This window comes from Eufriesea mexicana, unplaced genomic scaffold (assembly GCF_001483705.2).
Source record: "Eufriesea mexicana isolate 0111107269 unplaced genomic scaffold, ASM148370v2 scaffold1049, whole genome shotgun sequence".
Classification (NCBI taxonomy): domain Eukaryota; kingdom Metazoa; phylum Arthropoda; class Insecta; order Hymenoptera; family Apidae; genus Eufriesea; species Eufriesea mexicana.
In genome coordinates this window covers 81,779-98,721 of record NW_016909187.1, presented here as the reverse complement: position 1 = coordinate 98,721, position 16,943 = coordinate 81,779, and the positions used below count along the sequence as shown (strand labels likewise).

Genomic DNA, 16,943 nt, shown 5'->3' with positions numbered 1-16,943 from the left:
TATATATATATTTTATGTAAAATTTTTATTTTTATTCTTGTGATTTTAATAACATCGTTACTTTCTTTTCGTCATTAAATAATAATCTTGTGCATGATTTAAAACTCAGTGCATAAATACAATACTCACATATATGTCAAAACATATATAAATCAGAGTACAGTTAAAAAAATATGTCGTAAAAATTATGTTCGATCGATATTTTTTAATTTTTTGATATCCACTGTACACCCGTAACTTTTTTCCATATTTTTTAATTATCCTTTTTTTACACTGACAATTAAAATAGTGACTTATTTGATATTCCTTTAGAACGGAAAACTAGTGCGATCCTAAACATAACACTTAGTGATCGCCATTTTGTTAGTTCTCCTTATCGACTGTACGCACCTTTAACTGCAATTTTATGCATCAGTAACGTTGGATCGATTTAAATAAATAGTATTACCACAGACGAGATACGGAATAGACCTATCATCTTATGAGACTTCATGTCGTACAAACTGAAATACCGATAGTACAAAAAAAAATCTGTGGTTTTGTTATGCCCTCTATGATTTATAGTAGTGAATTTAGGAAGTATAATCAGTCTCACCATCAAAGTTGGTAAAGTTAGTTAGTGAATGTAGCAAAAAGACGTCTTTTATTACACTTGTGCATGAAAATATATTGTATCATGTGGTTAAGATTGTAGCGGATTGCTGACATAATTTGCCACGTACGTGAGATAAATTATTCGCAAATGAAAAATTGTATTCTCACATTTCTTATTACGGTATAATGAGGATATTATTAATAGACTTGTGAGAGTTTCCCGATGGTAACGAATGAAGATTCAATTTTCTCTTCAAATTTCAATACTTCATCAAACTACTCATTACTAATTGAAAATTATTATAATTTCAATTTATGTTATCAAAATAGTTTTAAAAAATTATTATTTCTCATAGTTATTATAAAAATAATATTTATTGATTAATTATTAAACAGTAATATAAATTTTGAAACAAATGAAGAAAAATGAACAATTATTATAAAATAGTATATTACATATAATAAAATTTTTCGATGCGTAAATTCTATAACTTTATAGTCTATAGTTTAATGTTACAGTATTATAGTTAAGTGTAGTACGTATAATTTTTTGTATGTACCGTATCCATTTTCATTTTTGCTCATCTTCAAAAGGTAACAAAAATATTTTAACGTATATACATAAATATATTACAAAATCTCATGCGTACTATAGGAGCGTAAATATTATAATTTACAAAAAGTAAATTAAATTTATTATTAATAATAAATTAATGTCATTAATAACAAATTATTGAAAGCATAAATTTATAATAGAAAGAAAAAAGTTAATAAATTTTTAGGTACTCTAATGAAAAAATAATCGTTATGATTGTGATTTCTTGACCGAACTTTATTAGTTAGCGCTGACTATATGGTGGTCAAATAATCATGGATCGAGCTTATTTCTCGATTTGATTTCGAATCGAACAGATCCAAATTTTCACTGCAATATGTTGGAGATATGAATAGAGTGGTTGATGGTTATCATTTAATACCATGTACAAATCAATGACCACTGCGCACTTTACTCACGCTTCATCACGTTATATAATATAATAACAACTTTTTAATTGTTTAGCAATTTATTATTGCTACAACATAATTAAGAAAATAGTTTAATATCAATCTGGGATATTTTAGGGGTAGTTAAAATCATTGAAGGAGCATTCGAAATAAAAGATCCTTACGACCAGGGTTTTGATACGTAGTCACATTTACGTGATCGATCTAGTAATTGACATCGTTTATCAAAGGATCGTGTGACATAAATTTATATTGAGTGCATGTAAATCTATCTTATTCTTTGTGTGTAATATCTTCGATATTATATAATGTGATTACTGATATTTTATTATTCATTATATATGATTGAACATTTCAATGTCCTGTAGACTTAATGTAATTTGACTTTTATTTAATTTTTGGTGTAATATTGCGTATGTTAACTATAAACAAGAATAGTCCTTGGTCCCAATATCACATGTGAGAAAACCAATGAATTTTTGCATGTAATCTTTTTTGTAGATATATATAAGGTTCTTATATCTGAACATATATTAAGATCTATTCAGTATGTAGATTATAAGTTTAATATAATAAAATGGTGTATAATAAGAAAATTGAAATGTTAATCAAATTCTTTGTCATTTTAATTGCATGAAAAAACTGTATATGTGAAAATATTTATTTACAAATCTTGTCATTATAATTTTATCAAAATTAGTATTTATAATATAAAGGAAATATACTATGATTCGATAGTAGAATTTTTTTAATTAAAAAATTAGAAAACTTTTACATAATAAATTGTTAATGAACTTTCTAATGTTCCACTTGACAGCCTTCAAGACTCAACGCTCGAGCCAGGTTTCTAGCAACAGCTAGCCGGAAGATTTCGATTTCGTTTTGAAATTTCGGATCGTCTCCATGCGCTTCCACACAACGCAACAATTCAAAACAATCACTGGAAGACAAAATTACATCTTTTGCTTCTAATAGTGGAATAGCATCAGATAAAAGTATCGACCAAAAGCTGAAATAAAGGCTTTTATTGAATTGTGTCCCACAATTTAAATTTAAAATAAATTAGTATTTAACTTACTATTTCGGTGTTAAATTTGAAACTAAGAGGGATACTAATAAACTTGCTGCTTCTTTAAATTCTCCGATACCGTACATTTGATGAAATTCGCAATACTTTCCTAATAATAAAGAACAATAAAACTTATATTTAATATTTTATCGAGAATTTATTTGTGTCTTTAATGTTTCGAAATTGATATACCCAAAAATGTGAGCCTATCACTGGCCATCATACAAAATCCTAAATTTTCTAGTAGATCACGACATTCCAATTTCCCGTGTTCTGCATAACGTTTTAAAAACTGATCTGCAATGTATGTTATAAAACAACTATCTTGAGCTTTTAATGCCCATGCAAGTGCATTTCCTAGTCTTCCTTGTTTTATAGATTTTAATCCTTGAATTTTACAAATGCTAGTAACTGTAAAAGAGAACTTTGAAATAGTTTATGTATTATATATTAAAATGAATTAAACAATAATTTAAGAAGTAATACCAACCGATATGATCCATCTTATTATCTCGTGCTATACTTAGAATTTTATTTACTCGCGCTTCTGACCCCATTGGAAGTGACTGTAACAATATTTCTAATCTAGCTAAACCTTGAGTAGGACAATGTATCAAATAACTTGCACCACATTGCCATAAAGAATGATGTCCCATTAATGTGTTACCATATTCTAATATAAGAGATTCATGTAGCTGACTACTAACTCTAATAAAAAATAAAATTTAGTTTAATATTTCTTTTATAAATTTTAACATGAATTGTAACGTAAATTATGAAATAACTTACTCTATCTGATCTTTATCCAATATTTTAAGTTTTCCACACGTGCATAATAAATCTACTAAATGAGCTGCAAACCATCCATTATCACCCATATATTGTATTTCTTTAATAACATGATGTAAATTACTTTCCATCGAAGCACGTATAGCATTATCAGAAGGTCTATTAGCTTGCCATCTTTTGGAAATGTTATTGGCATGAGAAGAAAGTTCAGGTTGCTTACAACATGGAGAGGTATACAATAATTTTGCTGCTAGTAATTCATACCAAGCATCTGTATACTGTGAAAATTGCCACAGTATATCTTGTTCTCCTGCAATGAACTGCATTAAATGTTTTTAATAGCATAAATAATATTATTTCATTATATTTTTATATGTACATATATAATTTTATAAATACCTTCATAAGCATTTCTAAATTAGTATCAACAATAAATGCTTTACTATTTAAATTTGAACATAAATCCATTTGCCAATGTTTCCAACATATAGTAAATTCATTTACAGAATAACCACCATATACATTATACACAGGCATTGTTTTAAGGACATTTTCTGCCATTACAAAAGCAGGATGATCTGCTTTGCTATGTAATGCTAATAAAGCTCTTATTAAATCTAACTTGCCATGTAACGCGCAACCTATTACAGCTTCCCAATAATTTGGATGCTCCAGATCAGCACCAATTGTCTTTTGAGCTAATATTTTAACTGCTATGAGTTCTCTAGATGGGAAGTGAAACCTAACCCATTCTAATAATGGTGGTAAAACTACATCACCTAAATTTAAAACAACATATGTTAAAGAAACAATATATTTATTGTTTGGTATTAATTTGCTATGTATTTTATATTTTTAGTATATAATTATAAGAAAATAATTTACCTGGTACTACATCTACATAAAGAATTTCAATTAAGTGCCATACACATTCTATTTGGTAAAAAATGGTCAGAAAATTCTCTATTGACTCTTTTTTATCAGATAAACATTTTCCACATATATCTTGCAAACTTTCTATACATGCTCTCAAAATAGATCTATATTGTTTGCTATGTTTTAAAAGTTCAGGTCTAACATCGCCAGAAGAAGATTTTATTTTTTGAATGGATAAAAAGACACCATTACTTTCATTTACTAATTTACGTAATTGTGGTGAAAATAGAATTACTTCAGGCTTTAAAATATGTACTGTTGGATCATATTTCTCTAGGTTTTTCTTATTTATTCTCCTATTAGCGTATATACTGATTCTGTTACTATTTACCCAGCTTCCAGTAATACGTACATGTTCAGAAATATTTGGAATATCCTATAAATAAAAAGTACTTTTTTAAATACATTTTTATAAATATAGAATGTAATTAAAATGCGATAATATTAAGAATAAAGTAAGTGATATAATGTTACAAATTCAAGTTAATTTATATAATAATAATAATAATAATAATAATAATAATAATAATAATAATAACAATATCAAAGTAAAATTACGATATTATAGTATTTTATATTTCTTTTAATCAAAAAATTGTCATTAAGTTATGGTATTATTATCATAAGATTAAAATAATAATAATTATATTAAGCAAAGAAGGTTAAGTGTTAATAGTAAAGCATGCGGCTTAAAAAGTTTTATTGCTTACTACAGTTGGAGGACTGTCAGTTTCGTCCATACTTAACAATATAAGAGAAAAACTGTTATTGCAAGTACACTTTATTTTACAATAACATTCAGATTAATTTTTACATTCGAAATTAACTTTATTGTTTTCTTACAGATTAAATGCTCAGTATTACCAACTATCGATAAGAATATTTGATGTTAATGTTATCGATATATCGTAATTCTACATGACATATCGATATTCAACAGATATTATTGGTAATATCGAAAGAAGCGTTTTATCGAAATAGCCATTAACCAACCGACATTTTAAAGAAATTCAAAACTTCAGAAGCATATATGAGGTAACTTTTTGCACAATGCACATAATCTTATACGTATAATATATCGCATATCGTAATTAATAACTAATAGTGAAATTAGAGAAAAAAGAAACATGAGACAGAAGAGTCAAATAGAAATCTAATACGCACATGTATGAACAAGATACATTTTCATGATAATTATAATTAAATAAAAAATAAGAAATACGATTACAGAAAGAATTGTAAAGATTTGCTAGTTTAATTGAATAAATAAAGTGTATGACGATTAGAGTTATAAAGTAATCATTAGAAATATGAAACTTGTAACATTTTACATGAAAAGTATATAATTAAAATATTTTCTATAAGGAATGATTTTTACACATTTAAACTAGCTTCTATATATTCAATTTTTCATAGTTAATTGTATACTTTAATATGTTAAATAACTTATATAAAATAAAAATTCTTTTTTTAATATTTTCATTCTTTATTAATGAATACAAAACCTAACATTTCAGGTGCTTCAACAATAACGCCATTACTTTGATCTACAATATTCTGAAATATCTGTCAAAGATGAATACCTTTCCTATTGCTTTTTAAAACATTGAAATTTAATTTGATCTACATATATTCAAGTTAATAGTAGTTAATTCAAATTTATACTACATCATATCAGACTGATTAAATTGATCCAGTACTTGACATGTAAGTATCAAATACAAATGAAGTTGACATACATATTCAATAATGATTGCATTTTATTCACAACCATAAATATTATTATTATTCAAGATGGGATATAATCGCAAAAACGTTGAAACTATAATTTCTTGTTATAGGTAGAGGAAAATCTTCGAAAAAGGTATCCATTAACATTTTCCATTGCCTGGCGTTTTTTCTTCCTCCTTGTGCCAATGTGTAACCATAGAGTACAAGTCAGCCCCACTCATGCGAAATGCTTAGCAAGTCGGGTTCACCATTGGCAGCCGAACGTAGCCGAGAAAAGACGACCCTTAACACGACCATGGGGACCGGATTCCGCACGAATAGTCTGAGCTTGCGCGGTGCTTTCAAAAGGCGCGTCCTGGCTCGGTCGTCTGACCGCGGTTGGGCTTTTACTCGTCGACGAGCTTTCGTGCTGGAGCGTGCGCGTCTCTCATCGTAGCGAGAAAGAGATAGAAGAAAGAAGGAGAGAGCGGTCTCGTTCGCGTCCGGCCGGGTCAGCACATACCAATCCCACAAGTAGCAGAGACGCCGTATCCAGGAAGGTTAGATATAGAGTTGTCTCGCACGCGAAAATGTAACGATCTTAGTAGTGGAGCCGGTTGTCTGGAAAATTGACTTGGATAGAAGAGGAGAAAGAAGTGATATCCCTTTCTCCGTGTCGCGGCTCGCGAGTGAAGGCATCTTGCAGAGAGGATCCATGGCGTGAAGCATCGGCACAGTTCATTGAATTATTCTGCACGGAAGTCTGAAGCTCGAGAAAAATCAGGTATGTGGAAAATATCCATTTTCTCTGCTTTCATTTGTTTCTTTTTTTCTGATAACCAGCTACCCGAAGAATATGCGATCGAGTCCCTTCGCTTTATTGCCTTGCTACCGGCTTCTTCAAATCTTTTCGCTTGTTCGCGTAGGCGAGCGGACGCAAGAAATTATTTCGCTAAATCGTATGCGCACGAAAGTTCGTTAAATCTGAATAAAGGGTTGATTTTCTAAGGGATGATGTAATTTAACACCGGATTTTCATACCGATTATTTAAACAGTCACGAATAAGTACACGAAGTGACTATAGATGGAAGACAAAGTTACACGAGGTTTCAAAAATCATATTACTGGTCACGGTTGGTGTTTTGCGCAAAATTCCGTCCGACTGCGTGTTCGACTTTGTACGACGCAGTACGTCGTTGGCTTCCCCTTTCACCTTTCGTTCAGCATCAGAAACACAAACTTCATTATTGTAACGTTGTACGAATTTTTGCTATATTCGAGCTCACTATCTTCCGATAAATCTCATCTTTAACGATTAAACGTACGTTTTAATATATTTGTATAAAAATTGATTTTGTACGAGAAAATGTCTCATTAATATTTGCAACATACTCACTTGGAGTTTAACATCTGTAGAAGAGTGATCTTAATAAATAGGACGCGTATTTGTTTACGATACCACGTCAGATTCCAGCTTCACGAATGTTCCTTATACTGGGAACCGTGTTTCGCTTTTGTGAGTTGGTAACAGGTCACATTTGTTTGCGAGTTAGCGTTTGTATCTAAAGACAATAATACGTTGTAGCTTGGATTTTCGCAACAGGTTATGTTTATAGAGTTCAAACGTGTCGGAACGAGATTACGAAAACAGTGTACAGGTCGACGACAGGCAATATCCGTCAATGCATAGAGCCTAAATGTTCATGTATTATCATGACACTTCCAAAGCATCAATTTTCATAGGAACAGGATGTTCTAGTAAAGGAAGCAAACAAAACAGGAAGTAATAGAGCAGCAGGTAAAAAATATGAAAACACTTAGAAATATTAAAACACTTTTTAGAATTACCATTTAAATCATTTCTTGACTTATTAGATAACTAAAAATCACGATAAATGTGATTTCGCTATTAGTGCTAGATTAGAATATGATCCTTAAAAACTATTCTTGAAAGGATCATGATTTATGCGTAATAATGACTTAAGTAACAAGTTTATCGTAACAATTAATAGAAAATCTTAGGAATATTCTGCAATATGTGATTAATTTTCATACTTCTTTTAGGTGATCATTTTTTAATTTGTGACATATATTATGGATATGGCAACGTTTGCTTCTCACATGTTAAACACGAGAAATTATATATGCCGTGTATTGACGAAGCGATAGAGTCGATAATTAAATGATTTTTTTCTGTTTTTGAGAAATGGAAAGAATTGTTTTTGTTTAAGTGAAACGAGCTTCTCGCATTTATCGTTGCTTAATAAGATGAAGTCGCAAACACCTGATCCCTGACGTAATGTGGGGATGAAATTGCTTTCCGTCTAGCAGCACATACCCTTCGTTTTATTCCTTTTCTTGGGGTCAAAGATAAGGAACAGGTTAAAGATCTCTGGACGCAAGAACGTAAACACCACTTCGGTCGATGACTGACCGGGGCAAAACGAAAATAAGGGAAATATTTTTCCATTTTCTCGCGCATTTCAAAAATTGACAAAAATATTACATACTCTCCCGCGAATGCAGGATATTTTTGCGCACCTTCAGCGTAATATTTTCCTACTATTTTCGTTAATTAAAATGTTACAAGTTTGCAATACAAACGAAGAGAAGTGCACCACTGGGCGAAAAGCATTTTATCCAACAGAGCAATAGGATGTTAATTAAAAGTAATTGTACCTTGGAGATGCAAATGATAAATTTGTACTTTTCATACATAATTGCTTTTATTCTGGTCCAATGCTATCGTGCTCCATTAGAAATTTTTCTTGGAATGTAATCGATGGTATGCTTGTGAAAAATGTCTAGTTTCTGCAGGCATTCGTTTTCTGCACTTGTCTTGTTAGAACCGCGAAATAAACGCAGAGAAATGTACAGCGAATGCTAGGAACTGTGTGTAGAGAACATAAATTTTTTTATTTCTCGCAAAGCATGGGGCGATCGTGTGAGGTATGGTCGGTCTCGTTCCCTCGGAATTCTTTAATTAACTTCGAATACAATGCCTCGTGACTTTCCCTTTTCCGCCGAGAAACAAGAATTTTTAATTAGGAAAGTGCACGATACAAAGTGTCTCTTCGAAACTTGTAGTTGTTAGAAATCGTGGTTCTACGAATTTTGTCTTTCATCTCTTTATTATCATCTTTATTAACGATGAGCCAAAATCTCGAAAACTTCGTTATTAATTATTATATATTATAGTAATCTCTAAGAAGCATAGTTGCAATTTTCTTTTTTATTCTCATAGACATTTAGTATTGATTGATAACTAATACTACATAATTAACCCATAAAATAAGGGTTGATAAAAATAACTTTAAATCCATAAAAACTTGACAATGTGTTATTCGAATAATCTCTCTTCGCTACAATCCATTTGTTAAATTATTTATTTCTGCATTCATATATCTGTAACTGTTTCTGTTAGCAAGCATTAAAATTTCCCCTGTTTTTCAATGCGATGCATTAGATATATATCTTCATGTATACAAGGAAACTCATTTTAATTTCATCTCGTTCATGAAAGATAAATATTACGAGTGCTCGATAACGGTTTTATAAAGTCAGGTTTTCAAAATTTTGTTGGTTCATGGTAGTTTGAACTTCTATCGGTTGCACGATATAATTGCTTATATGAAATATACTCACAAACAGAGGGCAACGAGTTTGTGAAGCTATAGATACTCGTAGTAAATTTATAGCATTCACTTCGTTAATTTGAAGTACTGGTTTCGCGATATCTCCATTAACTTTGCAGTAGAATCTCTGCAATTTGTCGAGAAACGCTAATTACTTTTTACATGTTTACAGTGTCGTTAGAGCGATGAAAATAACTACAACGAATCACAAAACACGAATGGCGCGAATCGTGCAGAAGTTGAAATACAGTGTCTGTTAGAACCTTCCTAGACAAAGATCATTAAATAAACCTTACTTTTTATTTAAACAGAGGTAAAGTGTAATTAAATCTTTTTGGAATTTCTCATTACGATAAACATTGTCTATAGAATAGGTAGTCTTGACAAATTCCCGAAGAGAACGAACCAGCACCGTAGCATGAAGAACGCAACACAAGGATGTCAATGGATCATTTGATTTTAAAGAGTTCAAAATACAAAATCCACGATCTACAAGACTTTCTCGAAGAGGCTGACCTGTGCAATAAAATTCCGGCCTGCCATCTTAAACATTTAAATATTTAAATAAAAAATCGTTTAATATCAACGTCTCAGCTGATAATATTATCATTGGCAGGAAATCATCTACGACGTTAAGCCACGAAATGATAAATAAGAAAATATTCTGAAAATTATGAACCATAGCGTTAAGGTGGATAAAAATATTGGCAGAGTAAAAGGGATAATTGAGGATGGCGCGAGCGAATGGAACGCTTATTGGAGTAAAACGAAGAGGTTCGACGGTGTCGAAAGTCGAGTGTTCGGCACACATAATTCCCGTTGCGATCGAGCCTTCCGCCCTCGGTGGATCCTCCCGTGCTTTTAGCAGCGGCTCACGACCCAGCTTTTGGTCCCGTTTGATTTGATGGTGTGTTCTTTGTTAGGCGGTGCATCCCCGGCGCGCGTGCCGCTTTTGTCAGATGCATCGGCGTCGACGCGATGGAACACGATGAATCCGGCAATCAAAAGAAACGGAGCTTGGAAATGTCTAGAATATAGCAGACTCCATCGACTGCTTTAAGCACCCTTCTCGCCAGAATATGTCGCGCGAGGACTCAAAAGAGCCCTTCCACCCTTCCGGAGGACAAATTCGGGATAAATAATTTGTACAAGTACGAATCACGGGAACCGTGTCCATCGAACGAAGCATCGTGTGCTGAAAAGGTATACAGCGATCGTGCTTCATTCGAAACGTCGTGTTTCGTTCGAGAACATCTGGATGAGTATCAAAATGATCGAGTTCGAAGAAAGGAAGGAAAGAGATTGGCGTTGCTGTAGATAGGAGGACAAAATCGAATTTTGACTATGTTAAAGTTTTAATGAAATACTCTTCGTTTGCTATGAAGAGTTTCAGCGTTCCCAGCATCAGATTTGAGATAAATGATTCAGATCGGTATGATGATAGATTATAAACGTCGAAAATTGAAATATTATCTGCTGAAAAAATTTATAGAGACTGTGTTTTATCTGAGGAGATCAGAATGTGTTGCAGAATGACTAATTTCGTGAAAGAAGATTTCTTTGAAAATTGGCACTGTTGTAGATACGATACTACGATCGAATAAAGACTCCATCCCTCGTTCCACGCTATTTCTCGATTTCTCACTAGAGTATGTTGATTACAAGGAGATAAACCCTTGTGTGGAATAAATTTGGAATAAATGACTTGTACCGAGAATAAACGATGATAACACTTTATAGAAGAAAGTCTCTCCTGTTGAAATACTCATGAAAATTGTGCTTCTGATCCGAAGGAAATCGGTATGAAAATGGCTGACATCATTGGCGTAGTGAAAATTAGCATCACTGCAGAAATGAAACCGGGATCGATTATAAACGGTTTAAATTGTAAATTTGGTTAATGCCGCGTTGATTCGTATTTTTTATTAATTTCTCCGAGTATATGCATGATTTCATTGTAATTTAAATTTGAAATTTTGTTCGATAGCGTTGTACATTATTATTATGTATTCTCTTCGGTTGGAATATTTCAACAATTTATTTTTAGGTAGCCGTTCCTTTCGCGGTGTAGTTATCCGAGAATTTAATCAAGTTAAACACGCAACGTTACTCAATACCTAGAGTTTTAACTAAATGTGAAGCTTTTTATTTTCCTGCGAGGTTAACGTTTCCTTAGAGAAAATTCACGTCAAAAGCCACGAACCTTCTACGATGTTTGACATATTTAAAATGAACGTGTCATTAATATAATTGTATATTCGTAATGATCATTTGCGATACGATCTTCATGGCAATTAAAATTGAACAGAAAATAGATAAAATCGCGAGGAAATTAAACAAATTTCTATATTTCGTGATCATATATCCCGGTTGCGGTATTTTCGTGCATTTTTCGAGTTTTAAGTACACTATCTGTATATATCGTTTGTTCCATTTAAAGCTAAACGCGCTAACCAACCGTTTCCTAATGGCTTCATTCTTCCTACGGTGAAAAATGTTGACGGGTTGAAAAATTGGTGAAAATCAATGCCAGTCGCATATTAACCACGAATTTCGGCGTGCATTAGCCGGATTTCAAGATGCTCGATTTCAAACTCACGCTCATCTGTCGTTAATAGAAGTGCAATCGATTTTGAAGGACCACGACGATTGCTGCCAATCCAAAAGGTTATTCGCATGACCCACATTCAGCCTTACCACGCGAAACGAATTTTCATACGGATGGAATTACGCGAACTGGGCAAACACGCATGATCACGGGCAAACTAACCGTATATTAAGAACCGATAATGTCTAGCATCTGTTCGATCATGCTAATTGGACAGTGAGTTATAGGTTAAAAGGCATGGAGACTCGAAAATGGTACCTGCAGTAATAATTCGAAATGGAAAATACGAAGAAATGTTTTTCGAGCTGAGCATCTATTGGCATAATTAAATAATAATACTTGGGGTATCGTTAGCTCTAAACGCGTGAAAAATTTGCGAATAATTTTGAAGATCCTTTCCTAATTAGGGTTAAAGAGAAGGACATTTTTGAGAATATTTTTGGGGACATTCTTTGTAATACGATAAGGAAATATTTCCTTATCTTTTATTACTATTAATTATGTTTTCACTCTTTGCAGAGATTTAATAGCAACCCAAGGGATTATGATTAGTGCACTATATTTTTAGATCGTATCCTACAATAGTCATTCGAGGTTATTGGGCCTAGAAAAATTCCTCTCTATTAAATTCTGATACTCCTTTCTTTCAAATTTCCGATGATAAATAGACCAGACTATAAAAATTAGTTGAAAAATTTGCGAATAATTTTGGAGATCCTTTATTAATTAGGGTTAAAAAGAAGGACATTTTTGAGAATATTTTTGGGGACATTCTTTGTAATACGATAAGGAAATATTTCCTTATCTTTTATCACTATTAATTATGTTTTCATTCTTTGCAGAGATTTAATAGCAACCCAAGGGATTATGATTAGTGCACTATATTTTTATATCGTATCCTACAATAGTCATTCGAGGTTATTGGGCCTAGAAAAATTCCTCTCTATTAAATTCTGATACTCCTATCTTTCAAATTTCGAATGATAAATAGATCAGCCTATAAAAATTAGTTCATTAATTTAAACGATACTTCGTATTACCGAATAACGAAATAAATAATTGCAGCTCGTTTAATCTCACTACATTTATCTGTCTAATTATTCAGCAACAAGTCGAGAACGTTTCGCATCTGGCGAATATCGTAAATCCACAAAAAAATGTGCGAAACGTGTTAGACTACTGTTTCTTCTGTTGCTACGATCCTAAATGATCTTGATACATCATTTACAGGGAAATGTTTATATAGTTCCTATCCCCACAGCGATGTAACGAAATATACGAGCCAATAAAGAAATCGAAGTTATCTCCGGTTTATTATTCATCCGAAAAGCAATGGTCTTTTTCTATACGGGTTTTCGACTTCTATTTTTATTCGAATAAAAATTTGAGCGGTGAATCATCACGGATAAGCAAATACGCGAGATTTCACGGTAAATGCTTATAGGCTGTTTAAACACCCCTTTGTTCTTCGTTAAATTTGAGAGGCCCGTTCTTCCACTAATCTCGTGTTTATACGATACTTCACCATCGAAGACCAAAGTTAAACGAAGCTTAGGTTTATGATTCATGGGTTATTTTTCAAGCAGCGGAAGCTCGGGCGAGTTAACGAACTAATGAATAAGGATACGACAGGTAATTGACGTATCGATTGTCTTCTGAAAGGTTACATTTCTTGAAACCCTCCTCGAGATCTACAAATTGAACCTTGGTCCTTTGTCCCCTCTGATATAGGCTAAATTATGCAGAACGTTAAAAGAAAAGAGTTCGAGAGTCTTACTGTATGGATGCAGCCAATTAAACCGAATGTAGGTCAAAAAATTAGCGAGCACCAGAATTCTGGGGGATTTTTGTATTTCATTTGTCGACTGTCTTCTGTACCTTCTTCCTACAGTTGGTCTAGTACTTTGTTCCCTGTTGTAAAATTGTATCAGAATTGTTCTGATCGTGTGAAACGATTCTGTTTCATATCTAGGCTTTCGTGGTTTCTTCCTGAAATTGTTCATATATTTGCGAGAGGAATTTTTATTTGGATGACGTCTGTCTTTGCTTCGAGGAACCATCCGGCGTATCAATTCTCGAAGCAGGGTTGAGTGACGCAATGGGTTGTCATAGGGCGTATAAAAGGGTTGTCGAAGGGTCGACAGGACCCACTTTTGGACAGTCTACTGTCTGCGCCACGCATCATAGGAGACTTCGAGCCTCTGTTTATTTTATACCACCAAGAAATATAAAATATAATCAGAATCCCTTCCCTTTCGATTTATTAATCCAATCTTTACCACAGATCAGAAGTGGGATTCGAATCCACGTCCACCAGAGTGGACTGCGATTTTTACCACATATTTCTTCGTTTTCCTATCGTGGAATTGTGTGTAAATTATTTTAACAATAGAGAATTTTTGTCTTTTAAATATCGACAATCTTTTGCACTTATGGTTATCGTCCGCTTCGCGAATCTCAAATTCTTTCTCGTTCCTGACGCCATCTTTGATCTCAAAGGAAGTATTTCCGATCACGTGAACTGGTATTGAATCCCCTCACCCCTCGCGTTCTATTTTAATAGAATTCTTATTCGAAATTACTATCAGCCTTTCCAAAATACCTGCTTCTTACGTACGCTTCATATCCTCACGCGTTACCTGCATTTCTCGCTCGTTCATAGTCCAACTTTCTTAAATAGGACTGACATGTCTTGGCAGCGGATGGAATATGCTGACCACTTACGATATTCGCAATTACAAATTTTTCCTGCGAACTTTCCGGTCTTTCGCTTTCATCCTAATTATTACATACGAGATTCAAAAATCGCGTATTGACGAAGCTATTATATTTAAATAATTATACTTTATGTACTTTAAAGGAAGCAAACCTGGTAATCTAATTATTTCACAAAAAGTTTTTTTGGAACTCCACTGCACGTTTTCTTCGGAATCCTTCAATCTTTCACTGTTAACTATTCCAAATTATCATATACGAAGTTTAACTTTATTCCAACCACACTTCAAAGGAAACAAGCTTGATAACCTAATTGTTGCAAGAAAAAGAGAAAACTAGGAAAGAAAAGGTGATCCATTACAATATCCCGTTACTTTTCGCGGATATTAATACACTATAGCTAGATGAAAGCAGTAAGAACGACAAGTGAACGGCGTGCACCTCGAGGACCGTTAATGCAAATCGGAACGTATGCATCTGTCTTTCAAGAGGCACAATGACGGGCAGAAAGGATTGGCACATCGCCAGTCTGAAAATAACGAAAAATAAGCGGCGATCAGAATTTGCATAATAGCCGAGGGAACGTCGTCCGCTAACGGAAGTTCGTGCGACGACCATCCATGGACATCCGAGTCCTTGCTCCATATTTCGCAAGGAGTACGTTCGTAAGACAGGAGATTTCGGGGAACACTATCCGAAGCCTGCAGGAAAATGGACAGGTCAATAGCGGAATCGTGCGTGGAACCGCACGGTCGTTTGTTATCCTCGCGCTAAAAACGAACTCGGCCCGACACACGTGAGAGATCGCTCTGCACGGTTTCAATTCGTTTTTACGACCAACCCGGTCTTTTACAACCTATGCGTCGTTACGTTGCCGGGAGATGAAGTCGGGGATATTGGCGAATTTCGCGCAAACGTCGGACGTGGCCGAATCAGCCGGGGGCCACTAAAAACGCTGGCCCTCGAAGGTGGCGAAAGAGATCGCATGGATCATCGCGTTGCGTGGTTGCAGCAGGTTTCTCCGCAAGGAGCTTCACCACCATCGTTCCCTCCGTTCCTCCTCGTCGTTTTTTAATTATTGGCCGAACGTGGGAAATCTCAATTGGTGGGAAGAAGCATCTGCCGGGAGTTAGGAAGAAAAGTGGAGATTATGGTTTTTGTAATTTCATAACGTGCCTCGGGTGAAGATTAATGGTGGATTTGTGCGGCATATGGAGAGATAGTCGAATGATCGTGAAAAATGAAGTGTTCGAGAAGAGGCAGAGTCGTGATAATCCGCGAGGATAGTTCTTTGTGGGTATTTTAGTTGCTGTTGGAAATTGATGGTAGACAATGCGATGTGTCTTAAGAACGTTTTAAAACTTTTGTTCAATTGTGACATATAAAGAATTAACCCTTTGCACTCGAGAGGTGACCGTCAGTCACGATTAGATAAAATTTCGAAGATCGATATTAATTAATATGTCAAATTTAAGACAATGTAACGGTGTGCGACCTATCGAAGTCAAATAATTCTACGTATTAATTATTATACGATTTCTTATTTATTACTGAAAGAAATATCGCCAGCTTTATAGCAGAAAATCTACGAACTCCTACTCATCTTTAGCCAAAAGGTCGTCGAGTGCAAAGGGTTAATAATCATATTAGAATTTTTCATCTTTAAAATCTGATTTCAAATTGAGATCAAAAATATAGTATTATATATATAGTTCCTTGGGACCCCATAATCGACTGGATAAACATTAACATAAAGACACAATGTCCATAATTGTACTAACTACGACGCAGCAATGAAGTCTCTTGGAATCCCCCTTGGTAAGAAATATCAATATACCTTGTGCAAGGGGAAGAGAAGAGAAACTACGCCGATTTTACGTG

The 16,943-nt window shown here is 33.6% G+C and overlaps 2 protein-coding genes across 2 annotated transcripts in view; one reads left to right on the top strand and one right to left on the bottom strand.

The window, feature by feature from the left end:
• Positions 1 to 2,397: 2,397 nt before the first annotated feature.
• Positions 2,398 to 5,159, bottom strand: Nup75 (nuclear pore complex protein Nup75). Its single transcript, XM_017900030.1, has 8 exons — positions 5,104 to 5,159; positions 4,343 to 4,769; positions 3,857 to 4,236; positions 3,458 to 3,777; positions 3,159 to 3,376; positions 2,861 to 3,079; positions 2,678 to 2,777; positions 2,398 to 2,608 (listed from the first exon to the last, which is right to left on the bottom strand). Exons 1-8 carry the CDS (start codon positions 5,131 to 5,133, stop codon positions 2,398 to 2,400), a joined length of 1,905 nt encoding a protein of 634 aa, XP_017755519.1. The 5' UTR covers positions 5,134 to 5,159.
• Positions 5,160 to 6,287: 1,128 nt separating this feature from the next.
• LOC108547488 (lateral signaling target protein 2 homolog) overlaps positions 6,288 to 16,943 on the top strand; it is a 76,804-nt gene continuing 66,148 nt past the window's right edge. Inside the window, exon 1 of the mRNA XM_017900039.1 lies at positions 6,288 to 6,887. The gene's annotated coding sequence lies outside the window, so the exon portion shown is untranslated. The remainder of the gene's footprint in view (positions 6,888 to 16,943) is intronic.